This window comes from Episyrphus balteatus, chromosome 3 (assembly GCF_945859705.1).
Source record: "Episyrphus balteatus chromosome 3, idEpiBalt1.1, whole genome shotgun sequence".
Lineage (NCBI taxonomy): Eukaryota > Metazoa > Arthropoda > Insecta > Diptera > Syrphidae > Episyrphus > Episyrphus balteatus.
The window spans coordinates 20,575,572-20,589,632 of NC_079136.1; the positions used below are offsets into that span (position 1 = coordinate 20,575,572).

Sequence of the window (14,061 nt, forward strand, 5' to 3'; positions counted from 1 at the left end):
GAATCTGCTTATGTGTAATATAACACCATGGGAACGCATTCCATAGAAGTTATTAGACCATAACATAATTGAAGAGACTGACTACAACGGAGTCTTAACTGACCTAGTTAAGTTCTTTGATACTGAAGCAGGAACGAAAAATACAACATCACTAGTATATTCGTCTTAATCAGTAGGAGGTTACCCTGGGAGCGGGTCATAATTCTGCTTGTCAAAATTCTGTACGACAAAATTCTGTGGGGTCAAAATACTGTAATACCATAATTCTGTACGTCATTATACTGTAAATACAAAATTCTGTACGTCAAAATACTGTATCAACAAAATACTGACATGCAAAATTCTGTTTTGTAAAATTCTGTATGGCAAAATACTGTATATCATGTATAAAAGTGCGCGCGCACTTTTTTACATTATCAAAACGATATTTTTTTACAGCATTTTTACAGAATTTTGATTCACAGAATTTTGATGTACAGAATTTTGAAATACAGTATTTTGACCAACCAGAATTTTGCTATACAGAATTTTGACTTTCAGAATTTTGTTTCTACAGCATTTTGCACATACAGAATTTTGACATACAGTATTTTGGCATACAGTATTTTGAATACAGAATTTTGCAACATACAGAATTTCGACCCCAACCCGGTTACCCTATATATCCCATCATTGTTACTTCAATGATAAGAAACAATGGGCATTGCAATTCGTGAGCATCAACCAAGCTTGTTATAGAGGAATCATACAAATATGTCACCGATGTGTTAACACATTCCATATGACAAGAATAATTAATTATAATATAAAATATCCACCAATTGCTGTAATAAAGTGATAAAAATTGATGAAGTTTGTTTTTTATGTTTTTATGTATATCTTTAATTTTAAAAAATTCAAGAAAAGAATAAAAAAATCTAATCTAGGATAGAATGTGATTTAATAAAGATCAAAACATTAATTTAAAAAAAAAATACTTCTTAGGGTGCAATTCAGAAAGTAGACTTTCTCCTCCTGTGGCTTTTTTCTGGCCATGTGGATATAGTTGGGCTGTGTAGCTGCCTCATACTCCTACAAAAAATAGTCGATAACATATCCAGAATCATCGAATTCAGAAAGATCATCTTTGAAGGCATCCTCGCGTTTGAATTAATTCAAAAAGAATACTCAAACTTTTCTTCAGCTTGTCTTATTGGCTCAGGACGTATTTGAACAACGAACAGATGTGTGATTGCCCAATATCAAGCCGGAGCGACTCTGCCACTGATCTGAACAGGGACTGCTGCGGGCGAGAGTCTTTTGAATGCTTGTTGTCCCAAAAGGTATGAACTGGGCAAGTTTAAGTTCTCCAATTCGCTGGAGTCCATATATGGACTTGAGTTCGACCCTGAAAAATCAGAATAAAAAAACTGTCCACACGTAAATAAAGAATCTCACCTGAATCGATATTTAAGATCGATATGTAACAGGTGATGGTGATTTGTCTTTTCGGGCCCAGTAGACACACTCATATTCTTTAACTGCAGGAGACACCTCACCACGTTCTTCAACTGGTTTTCATTTTTATATATTCATAGTCTGCTTAAAGGAATAAGGGGAGATGTCTGTCCAATGACATTATTAATGCACGAAGGATGTAACAGTTTTTTTGTGTTCACCGACATAATTGTCAACACCAAAGTGTTGATTTGATTAAAATTCTCTACTGTGTTGCAAACACCACAACGCAATCGAAATAGATTGTCAAGCGTCTGGGTGTTAGAAGGGAGTTGTAGGGCTACCCAACCACATCACTGATTTCATCTTGGTTCGAGAAGATGATAGACATTCTTCGGAATATACAACTGAAAATAAAAACATATTTATAGAACAACTCGAAAGAAAAAAAACAAGACTTAAGGGGCACATACAGCATATGAAGAACTCATGATGTTGTTGATAACTTGGGGTTCAAGATCAAGAAGAAATGCTCTTGGATGTAAATTTTTTGCTCCTGCGATGTTGTTTTTTTTTTTTTTGATCACCTGAAATAGAAAATAATAATTATTATGAGAAATATGTAGGCATGTAAGATGTATTGCTTACGAATAGATTCCATTATTATTTATGATTATTCACTCCAAAATGTGTTTTCTTTTTTTTAACCTGTTTGATTTGACAAATCAGCTGGCTGTCATAACAAGAAACTCACCACTTCCTGTGGTGAATTTGTTGTGAGGTTTCTTATGAGGTTTTTCGCAGAATACCAAATTGTGACAACCTCATAAGAAACCTCACAAAAATTACCTCACAAAAAATTGTGACTTGTGAGCATCACAACTCCAGAATAGCCCTGTAAGTTTTTGATTTCATTAATGAATATACTAGAATGGCCGAGTGGGTAGAGTGATGGACTACTACCAAGCAGATACGAAGTTCGATTCCTGGCCCAACTAACATTTCAGCTTCGGTTAAGGTACTACAAAAGCTACATTTCAGCTTCTTTTAAACTTTAGTTAAGTTGTTGGGCATGGAAAAAGGAGAACGTTATACAAATTTGACCCTCTATAAGGATCTTAAACGAAGCTTTACAGAAGCTCTACCGAAGCTTTGAGATTTGACAGATAGCTTCGGAAGAGCCTGTATATCTCTTTAATACATGTCTTATCGAAATTAAAAAAAGACTACAAAAACAAAAAAGAATTCTTTTTTAACTGGTTTTAAATCATGAATTTTAGCTTTTGATCTGATATTATATTTAACATTCCATTAGTTTTTAGTATATCTATTAATAATAATTTTAAAAGTATATAATTTTTTTACCACACCCAGGAATCGAACTTCGTATCTGCTTGGTGGTAGTCCATCACTCTACCCACTCGGCCATCCTAGTATATTGTATATTCATTAATAAAATCAAAAACTTAATCAATTCAAATAGCAAAAAAATGTCCGAGCTAAATTATTCAATGTCAAAACCAAAAAGTGTCCGAGCTAGATTATTTAATATCAAAACCAAAAATCAAATACAAAACTTGGTAATTTCTGTAAAGCTTTTCTAAATTCATTAAACAGGCTTATAAGAAAAACAAGCTTTCTTCGTTTAAGTTTCTTTAAGAGTATTTAAACAACTTATTAGAAGTTGTTAAACAAGTCCGAACTTCTATAAGCAGTCAAATTCTGAAGCAAGCTCAATACAAGCTGTATACAAAGTAGATCCTGCGAGATTTCAATTTACAGAAGCTGTTGTGCTAGTTGGGCCCAACTAACATTTCAGCTTCGGTTAAGGTACTACAAAAGCTACATTTCAGCTTCTTTTAAACTTTAGTTAAGTTGTTGGGCATGGAAAAAGGAGAACGTTATACAAATTTGACCCTCTATAAGGATCTTAAACGAAGCTTTACAGAAGCTCTACCGAAGCTTTGAGATTTGACAGATAGCTTCGGAAGAGCCTGTATATCTCTTTAATACATGTCTTATCGAAATTAAAAAAAGACTACAAAAACAAAAAAGAATTCTTTTTTAACTGGTTTTAAATCATGAATTTTAGCTTTTGATCTGATATTATATTTAACATTCCATTAGTTTTTAGTATATCTATTAATAATAATTTTAAAAGTATATAATTTTTTTACCACACCCAGGAATCGAACTTCGTATCTGCTTGGTGGTAGTCCATCACTCTACCCACTCGGCCATCCTAGTATATTGTATATTCATTAATAAAATCAAAAACTTAATCAATTCAAATAGCAAAAAAATGTCCGAGCTAAATTATTCAATGTCAAAACCAAAAAGTGTCCGAGCTAGATTATTTAATATCAAAACCAAAAATCAAATACAAAACTTGGTAATTTCTGTAAAGCTTTTCTAAATTCATTAAACAGGCTTATAAGAAAAACAAGCTTTCTTCGTTTAAGTTTCTTTAAGAGTATTTAAACAACTTATTAGAAGTTGTTAAACAAGTCCGAACTTCTATAAGCAGTCAAATTCTGAAGCAAGCTCAATACAAGCTGTATACAAAGTAGATCCTGCGAGATTTCAATTTACAGAAGCTGTTGTGCTAGTTGGGGGGTGTGGTAAAAAAATTATATACTTTTCAAATTAAGCCTGGTACGCTGCTCGCGCTAAATTTTAGCTGAGATAAAATTCCCATACAAGTTATCGATAACTTGTATGGGATCCATTTTATCTCGGCTAAAAATTTTCGATAATTTGTATGGGAGCTAAAATTTAGCGCGAGCAGGGTACCAGGCTTTATAATTAATAGATATACTAAATACTAATGCAATGTTATATATAATATCAGGTCAAAATATAAAATTCATGATTTAAAACCAGTTAAAAAAGAATTCTTTTTTGTTTTTGTAGTTGTTTTTTTTTTTAAATTTCGATAAGACATGTATTAAAGAGCTATACAAGCTCTTCCGAAGCTATCTGTCAAATCTCAAAGCTTCTGTAGAGCTTCGGTAAAGCTTCCTTTAAGATCCTTATAGAGGGTCAAACTTGTGTAGCGTTCTCCTTTTTCCATGTCCAACAACCTTACTAAAGTTTAAAAGAAGCTGAAATGTAGCTTTTGTAATACCTTAACCGAAGCTGAAATGTTAGTCGGGTCGCTAGCTTACTTTTTTGGTGGCGCTGTTTTTTTTTCATGATAGTACTATAGATTTTATATACAAAGGTCTAGTATCATTGCAAAAGTGCAAAAGTGTAAAATCTTACAACACTACAACAACAAAATATATGGATTGAAATTTTACAATGGTCTTGCACTTTTGCTATACCCTAACCCTATTGCAAAATAAAAATACAATGGATTAAAATTATTTTTGACAGATGGCAGCTCACCGTCGCGTCGCCCATGATAAACAGTTTGTCTTTTTTATTCTGTTTATAATGGTTGTCGCTACTCCTGTCCCGTAATTTAGTTTCTTTTGATGTAAAATAATTAGTGAAAATTAATTAACCTGAACAAAACAAAGAATTAAATTATAAAAAATGGAAAAAAAAGAAGCAACGGTGGAGGAAAAAAAAAACATTCATGCTTCAATATTTACTATAGATAAGAAGAGGGGCGTTCACGATCTATTGTAAAAAAATAAAATTTTACATTTTTACTAGGCCTGTTGCACCAGATCGTGAATACCCCTATTGTTTTTTTGACCAAAAAATAAGCTTTCGGCATCATTTGTTTTAATTTTCCAGCCCGAAAAACTATAAAAAAAATGCGTTTGAAAACTTTCACTTTTGTACTTTTTCACTTTTTAAAACAAAAAATAAGCTTTCTGCATCATTTGTTTTAATTTTTCAGCCCGAAAAACTATACAAAAAAGCGTTTGAAAATTTTCACTTTTGTACTTTTCACTTTTTGGGCCAATGTAGTTAAGGCTTTATCCAAATACACGCCCTTAACTTGTTTATCGATATTCAGTCGATAACACATTTTAATCAACTTGGCATCATTTCCCTTAAACTGACAGCTGTCATTAATTTGTCAACATTTTTTTTAAAATCCCGCTTCTGTAACCGAAAATACTAGCAGAAATTGTTTCACGTTTTTCTCTCCAATTTTGTTATAAAAAATTCACATAAATGTTTTATAAATTAATTAAATAAAACCACAATCTAAAAGAAAAAGGTAAAAATTAGAATACTATCATTCAATCCAAATACAATCTTCATTATTTCAGAACCAAAAATAAAAAAAAACCAAAAGCCGGTATGTCGTCAGCTGTAAATTTGGAATGCAAAAAGCTTTGCATGTTCCGATGCCTCTATGCTGTCGGTCTAAGCATCGCCATGCAATACCTTCTACTCACAATTTTCCTGCTCTTTGTAAACTTTGATATATTCCATCCCATCACTTGGATAGCTACAACTTTTCGTCTAATGTATTCCTTCTACACTTGGTTATCAATCATGCCTTTGATCAGTTCTGTGATTGTTTTCGGGATTCTTTTGGGCAAGTCTTTTCTAAGTGTGAAGAAATACTATGCAACAAGATTTCGCTGGTTCTTTGGAACCGCTCTAAGAAAATTCACATTTCTCGGAATCCATTTGATGGTGGGCTTTCTTACTGCTTGGCTTTATGCTAGATTCTTGCATCCAGATTACAGGTATGACTTTTTTTTTTTAAATATGTGGTAGTTTGTTTAAACTTTTTAGCTTAGGTATTTATTTGTTTTTTTTTTTTCTTTTAATTCATTTTATTAGTTTCATAGAAACTCTCAATTTATTTACAAAAATTTATAATAGAAAATTATTTTTATGCAGCTGACCCGGCGAACGTTTTCCCGCCTTATAGGACATAAATGAGCAGGGTTCGAATTACGACATACGATTACTATCGTACGTTAACGTTTTGTCTCTATTTAATCAGGAGAAAAAGATAGAGACCCAATACGTCAATACGTTAACGTACGTATGCCGTAATTCAATTTTTTATTAGGATAATAAATATAAATAAGTATTTTAAGAATTCTTTGTTGGCCATGTTATTTTAGTGCACTCTTCAGTGAAACACCTTGTGATAGAATTAAATTAATTAAAGATAGCAACAATTCACAATTTATATCATTTGAAAGAAAATCACGAACGAACAAAACACTAAGGGCCATTTTATTCACTATTCCTGAACTTTGGAAAAACTCTGAAGTTGGCAAGCTTGAGAGTCAACTCCAACTGGAGACTAGAATCAAAATTTGAAAATTTGTTTTATTCAATAATTTTTTTCTAAGATCCCTAGTTTCAAACTGAAAGTTACCCAACTTGCAGTTTTAAAAATATCCTTCGGATATTTGTGACAGGCAATACAAAAAATTGTCAATTTCCAATATAATTTTGAATGATGCGTCATTCCAACTGATGTTTCATGTGTTTTTTTTTTTTTTTAATTAATAGTTTCATATCGTCGTCACGTCGGCCCAAAGCCAAAACCGCAAATCTGTTTTTCTAAAAACTACAATTTTGCAGATTCGTGGTTTTGACTTTGTGTTAGAATTACTCTACTAAGACGTTGTTCTAAATCCACTGTACTAAAATAGTACTGTGTTATATTCATAAATGTTTTATGTATATTTGATTTGTTAATCAAATAAATATTTTATTATTACTTCTTAATTAATTATCGAGAAAACATTACGTGTTTTAATTCGTCTCTGCTAATACTTTGTGCCGACGACGCACGTTACATAACTTCGAATATGGTGCTATGTTTTATTTAAACCAATATGATTTCGGGAGAAACACATCAAAGCAATTTACACTAAAAAAAGGACTTTCCAAGATCACAAAAAGAATCTCCGAAACAAAAATGGATGTTTTACTGGTTGAACAGAATGAAAATTCGCTTGTAGCAAAGAAAAACGTCGTGGTACAAGATGCCAAATAAATTCGCTCAAAATGTAGAAAAGATGAACAGAATTATGTGGCGTACAAAAATGTCAATTGCCTTAAAAAAAAAATTATTTTAACTGATGTCGTTTTCGATTGGCTCTCCGGAAGCGTCCGGAATCATTCAGAAGCCTTCTGAAACCGTTTTATTGGCTTTGAAATGACAGCTAGAACGCTTCTCAGAAGAGAAATTCTCTTCTCGATTTCAATTCAGAACCCACTCAAGAAGCACTAATACATGAACACTCACATGTCAAAAAAAAAACTCCGTCAAAATTTTTGGTTTTTCATTCAAGAATTTATAATTTTTTGAAATTGAAATTAATTACAAAACAAAAACGGATAAATAAATGCCATGGAACAATTGATATCATCATCTTCTTCAGCGTAGTCTTCAAATATATAATTTTTCAATGTTTTTCGTTTGCAAGAAAAAAAAAATACTAAAAATATTTGACATTTGAAATTTTACACAAGCACAAAAAAACAAAATTGAGTGGAATGGATTCAAACTGTTTTATTGGATTTCAGAATGAGTGAATCCTTGAGTGAAACCAATCGAAAACGACATGAGTAACCACATTAGAAACGTCAAAAGTCATTCCGCTTGTAGCTTGAAGTAAAAGTCGACTCGACTTGTACCACAGCGAATTTCCTTGCCACAGCCACAGCTACGTATTCTGGCACCAATATACTAATTTCATACTTTTTAACTTTGACATCGACACAAGACACAAGCCACAGCTACATCATTCTGGTCTACCAGTTAAGGAGAAAAAAAAATCAAACACAAAAGAACTATTTTTGTCACACACATCACTTTTGTATTTATTATACATTTTTCAAAAAAAATATATACACAAAATATGCGATACAAAGACCCATATGAGTTCCATCATCTTCACGTTTGAAAAAAGTAGACCCATGGCTAATTTTTCATATATTTTTAGGTAAAAAGTATTTTCTCTTTGACATTTTAACAAACTTTTGAAACGAAAACAAAAATAAAAAAAGACATTTTGAATTAAAATTTCAAGTTTGCTCAAAAACTTCTGATAATTTCGGAAGTTGAAAAAAATTAAAGTTGATAAACTCTAGGTTTGAAAATTGAAAGTTAAAAACTTCAACTTTAAGTGAATGATAACAATTTCTCAAGTTGAAAATAAAAATCCTCGAGTTGTGTTCAACTTCGAGTGAATAAAATCGCCCTAAACATTCTACGTCTTGATTCAAGAGTTTGCATCCCTAACAATAAACATTTGAATTTATAATCGAGGTTTTCAAAAGCATTTGTTCCGGAATTTCTTAAAGCAAATCTCAAAAAATTCTTTTGAATATATATTTTCAATTTTTATTATAAGTTTTTTTTCGTATCGGGAAACCAAATGACTGAACAATAATTCAATAACACAGGTCAAAACGATGGGATGTGACTATGAAATTATGATAGATATATTGATACTCATCTGGAAAACATTTTTCTTTTTTTTTAATTTGCTTTTGAAGTCAGCAGAGCAATTTCCAGTATTCAAGAAAATCTGTTTTTACAAATATTGTCGGACGTAATTTTGGCAAAAACTCGAGAACGTCTTAACCAATTTGGCTGATTTTTGTTTTGTTTTCTTCATTTTAATGATGTTTTCATATTCATATTCAGAAAAATAAAAAAAAGAAGAAAATAAAGAAGAAAAAAGAAAAATTAAATCGAAATTTTTGTTTTGTTCGAATTTTTGTCAAATGGGAGCTAGAGGCATTATTTGATACCTTCTATTTTCAATATTTATGGTAAAAGTAATTCTATCTGATGGTATTTTTAATCTACAAAAATAACTGTATCCAAACTTAGCCAAACTAGTTCATATTGAAATTCTTTATTTATTGAAACATTAAATTAATTTGTTTGCATAGTATTTTTATTATGTCTAGAAAGTAATGGATCAAACGAAACTTAAGATCTCTCAGAATTTTGTATTTTGCTTCCTCTGCCCATAATTGATTTTTGTTTTTTACAATTTTTTCAATAAAACATTACTTAACAATAAGAAACAATTAATTAATAACAATATTTTTTATTTCATACACCATTTTTCTGCAAATTAATTAACAGTTCCAAGTTTCGTAAAAACTCAATTTCTTACTTATATTTCAGAGCAACAAGAGGAAAAAAATTTGTATTGTGTGACTCTGGTTTATTATTTTTACAACTTATACCTGTATTGCAGTTTTCAAAAAAGTATAAAAGTTTCCAAAGTTGAAGTTTAATAAAAAAATATTACAGTTTGAACTCAAAAAACAGGGGTTTTCAGAGCAAAAAACCCTTGTATTCATCATAACTTTTTTCTTATAATTTAAATCAAGTAAAGTTCTTAAGCAAAAATGTAGATCTTTCAATTATCTACATTTTATACCTTTACAGTTTTTTTGTACAATGCACGGTTCTTGCACTATAGCTCATAAAACTCGAGTTAGACTCACAGGGTATGAAAATTGTATTTTTGCTCCCAACACTACAAAAGCAAATGTAATGAGGGTGATTATCTATTGTTTTGGTTTACCATGAACCCAAAAAGTGCAAATTAAACCCAAGCACAAAAAATATTTTTATTTGTGTCGACCTGTGTAATGGTCGTACAAGAGAAAAATAAATGGCTTTTAATGTGTATGGATCTTTAAAATCAGTAGAATTCCATTTAAGGAAACCTTACATTGAATTGGCTTTAGAAAAACGTGTGAGCTTATCATTAAAAACAACGCCTAGGTCTTTAACCTAATGTACTCTTAACAATTTTATATCATTATTTAAGAAAATAATCAAAAATTATAGAGTTTTATAAAAGTATGTAATGCCGACTTTTCACGAGTCGATTTTTGCCGTGCGGCGAAGCTTTTCGACTCGTTTGAACTTTAGTCGCAGGTGACTAAAGTGACAATCCCCATAGGAAAATCCTCATCGACAAATTGTGCGGCTAAAATCGACTCGTGAAAAGTCGGCATAAGATATTACTGAACACTTGGACAGATTGAGGTCAAGATCATTTTGCTCGCACCAAACTTCAAAATTATTTATGTCCGAAATGCAACACAATCATTATAATTCTTATTCATTTTAAGCATTTTGTTATCATTAGCAAAAATTAAACATTCAACAGTTGATAAAACTGATGGAAAATCATTAATAAATAAAACGAACAATGGCGGACACCAAAGTGAACCGAAATCGGTCAAAGTCACCAATCTTTACAATTTGTTTCCTACCAGTAAGATAGGAGCTGATCCAGCTTGGCAGGATGCCATCAGAACCATTTTTATTTTTTTAAAATTAAAATAACGTGATTGACCCTACTAAAGGCTTTGACAAGATCAGTATAAACCACGTCCATTTGAGATCGTTTTTCCACTGCATTAAAGCAATGATGTGAAATGTGATGTGATCGACCACTTATGAAACCATATTGGAAATTGGAAATATGGCATTTAATGACTTCGTATAACTTATATGTTTATTACGAAACCAACCTTTAGTAGTAAAGTCGGTGGTAAGCAGGCACCAGGTATTTAATATTCAATTCGATAACACAGCCACACAAAAAAATATAAAAGTTCTGACCTGGGGTTGCGACTAGGTTTTTCATATAGTTTTTGGGTCGCTGAAACCGAATCCGAAGTGTTTTTTGCCGTATTACGTTAGGTTTTTGAAATATCCTCAAAAAATGTCTAAACTCAAAAAAAAAGTTCTTATCTGACATTTTTTGAGGATGTCTCGAAAACCTGACGTGATGGGACAAAACGGACTTCGGATTCGGTTTCAGCGACCCAAAAATTATATGAAAAACTTAGTCGCAACCCCAGGTCAGAACTTTTATTTTTTTTTTTTGTGTGGCTGTGTAATGATGAATTATGTAGTTGTAGTATGTAGTCATGTAAATATTTATTCTAAACCGCCAAAACTGCTCGCTCACTCACTCCAGCATTCATTATTTTTTATGAGTTTGTGTTTCGATTAGACTAAACGACAGCTCGTTTGTCTGGTAAGTTAGTCAGTGTGAACTCCCCTATAAACGACATTACGTTTAGTTATTAGATAGTTTCGTTTTTGTATGTCATTTCTATCATATGAACGGCTAGACTGATGTTTTGTAATACAAAGGAGAACATCCTAAAAAAAACAGCATCGATTAAAATGAGAGTTATATGGCTTGAAAGGGGATCAATTGTAGATATCAAATATGATTTTTTTTCTCAAAAATAAATCCCCGAAACTGGCTATGCCTATTCTTAAATTTATATAAAGTCAATACTTTCCCGTAAGAATGTATTAAGCGAAATTTTTTTGCGAAAATTACTTTTTGATGTTGAAATATACTATGCTGAGCATAATCTCGTAAAGGCCCTAACTACACTTTTCTTAGTTCTGAGTTATAGAGGGAAATAGTAAATGTAATATCGCAAATTTCATATAAAAATGAAAAAAATCAAAAGTTTATTTTCAATTTTCTGACGTATTTGAAGACCTAGGCAAAAAAAATAAATGAGGATAAATCAGAGACAATGCCCTAACTCCAAATATACAAAAAAATCAAAATCGAAAATTTTGTAGATAGGGCCTTTACGAAATTATGGGCAGTATGAGTTAAGTGCTAAACAAAATGAATTAACAATGCAGTTTTTTTAAGTATCCTATGTCCTTCACCTGGTCCTAAGCTACCTTTCCACCAATTTTCAGCCAAATCGGTTCGGCCGTTCTTCAGTTATAAATAGTGTAACTGTAAAGAGATTTTTTAGACGTATTTTTGTTAAATTTAAATTCGTTAAGTTTTTTTATAACACCAAGAAGAATATTAAACAGTTGAAGGCCTTTGTAAAATACAATATTTTGTGTGTGCGTTTTTTTATACAGTGGTAGGCGAAAATCGCCAACATTTCGAAGGGCATATCTGTTGTTCGTTATGTATTGAACATTATCGTATGTAACTATGTATCATTTTTCTTGTTCATTGACTGTATTATTTTGTCAAGTGTGCTCATAACAATTTCTTCAAACATAAACTAATCTTAATAAATAGGTAACTGTCAGAATAGAGTACGTTTGGAATATTATTGTTGATGTCTAAAACACTTTCAATAATGAACGTATTTAACACATTTGCAATTTCAATTTAATTCTTTTTTAAATAATACCTTTTATCTCAAAATTGTTAAATGCACATTTTTGTTCTTTGTTTCCATTTCAGAACTCTTTTGTTACCCTACTTCGATCGAGAAGTCATAAACAGTCGCTACACTTTTCTTGTCTTTATCGGAATCTCCTCAGGATTCTACTTCTTTGCCAAGGAGAATCTCAAAAATGAATCTGAAATCGAGTTTCCTATTATCCAAGAGAAGAAGTTTATTAAAATTCGTTCCCTCGTCTACTCAATCTTGTACACTTCTCTGGTCAAGTCGCTTGTACCGACTTTGTGTTTTGCCTTTGTCTATTGGATCATTGGCAATTCATTGAACCGAGCACTAGCCAACTCTTTCGGCTCGGAGATCGACGAAACCTACAATTCTCTCTTCACCATCTTTACCAGCCCTCGGATGCTCTTCTACGCTTGGATCTTGTGCTCACAGATTCTTAGCAATATGGAATTGATGAGACATTTCTTTTCTTTCCTTCTGGCCGAGGAGATGCATTTTGTCGTTGAAAAGAATCCTGTAGTCGCAGCATCACAAACTGAAGTATCTCTTGTCGAGGCTTTGGCTTTGAAAGAGGTTCCTGTTGTTCAACAAATGGCTTGTTTAGATCTCTACAATTTATCATCAGCTAAAGCCGTTAAGCGACGACTGGAAGTTTTTGCTCTCTCGATTCCAGGCGGACATCCATATAACTGGAATCAATTAAGTGGACAATGTTTGAGTCTTATTAATGAGTTCACAGAAGAACTGGCTTCTTCGGTGAAGAAGATTTCAACCATGAAGAATCCTCCGCCTTTTGCTCAACTCAAACCTTCTGCCAGTGAGACTGCAGAAAGGATTCTCCTTAGACAATACAATGAGACTTATGGAATTCGACGAATGATGGCAGATCCAGTTGAGCAACCTCAGCCTGCATGTGGTACATCGGGTCAGTCTAACAATCCATGTGATCGAGTCAATGAGATTCTGGAGAACATTCAAAAATCCATTGAAGAAAGTGCAAAAGCTGCTTTCTATGCTGTTCCAGGGGTGTTCTATCTTTTCGGAGAACAGGATGGAGCCAAGACTGCTTTTGTTCTATCAAACTCTCAAGCAATTGTTTGGTTAACACAGGGTTTAGCTGGTATTTGTGCGAGTTCTCTGCATGAAGATAAATACGGAGTTGTTCAGAATGAATTATCAAAGATTATCAAATCGCTTCTTAAACTCAAATTGGAACTAGACAAATTGAATAATGTTAACTTGAATGGAAAGAAATTGGATCGTAATTTAATTACACTTAAAAATGCCGTTAAAAGGAGTTTGTATCGCATTTGTACGGTATTTGGCGATTATATGAGAGATTTGGTGGACGAGCAAGATGATCTCAGAAATTTGCAGTGTTTCTTGAGTTATCAAGAGACGTAGATGACTTAAAAATAAAAAAAAAGAGTAGAGCGTGTTGGTGGTTTATTTTTTAAGGACATTAATTTTGTGACTTTATTGTAATTTATTAATAAATTTTTATAAGATTAA

At 32.1% G+C, this 14,061-nt stretch overlaps 1 protein-coding gene and 1 long non-coding RNA gene across 2 annotated transcripts; one reads left to right on the forward strand and one right to left on the reverse strand.

Moving 5' to 3' along the window:
• Positions 1 to 956: 956 nt before the first annotated feature.
• Positions 957 to 2,030, reverse strand: LOC129917103 (uncharacterized). The gene is made up of 3 exons (XR_008772585.1): positions 1,911 to 2,030; positions 1,438 to 1,844; positions 957 to 1,387 (listed from the first exon to the last, which is right to left on the reverse strand). It is a non-coding gene; the product is annotated as an uncharacterized LOC129917103 (long non-coding RNA).
• Positions 2,031 to 5,488: 3,458 nt separating this feature from the next.
• On the forward strand, positions 5,489 to 14,061 carry LOC129917099 (nucleoporin Ndc1). Its single transcript, XM_055997440.1, has 3 exons — positions 5,489 to 5,617; positions 5,696 to 6,095; positions 12,603 to 14,061. Exons 2-3 carry the CDS (start codon positions 5,701 to 5,703, stop codon positions 13,951 to 13,953), a joined length of 1,746 nt encoding a protein of 581 aa, XP_055853415.1. The 5' UTR covers positions 5,489 to 5,617; positions 5,696 to 5,700; the 3' UTR covers positions 13,954 to 14,061.

Coding starts and splice junctions, on each gene's coding strand:
- LOC129917099 (XM_055997440.1), top strand. CDS start 5,701: ATGTCGTCAGCTGTAAATTTGGAATGCAAAAAGCTTTGCATGTTCCGA. Junction 6,096..12,602: donor TTCTTGCATCCAGATTACAG/GTATGACTTTTT, acceptor TTTCCATTTCAG/AACTCTTTTGTTACCCTACT.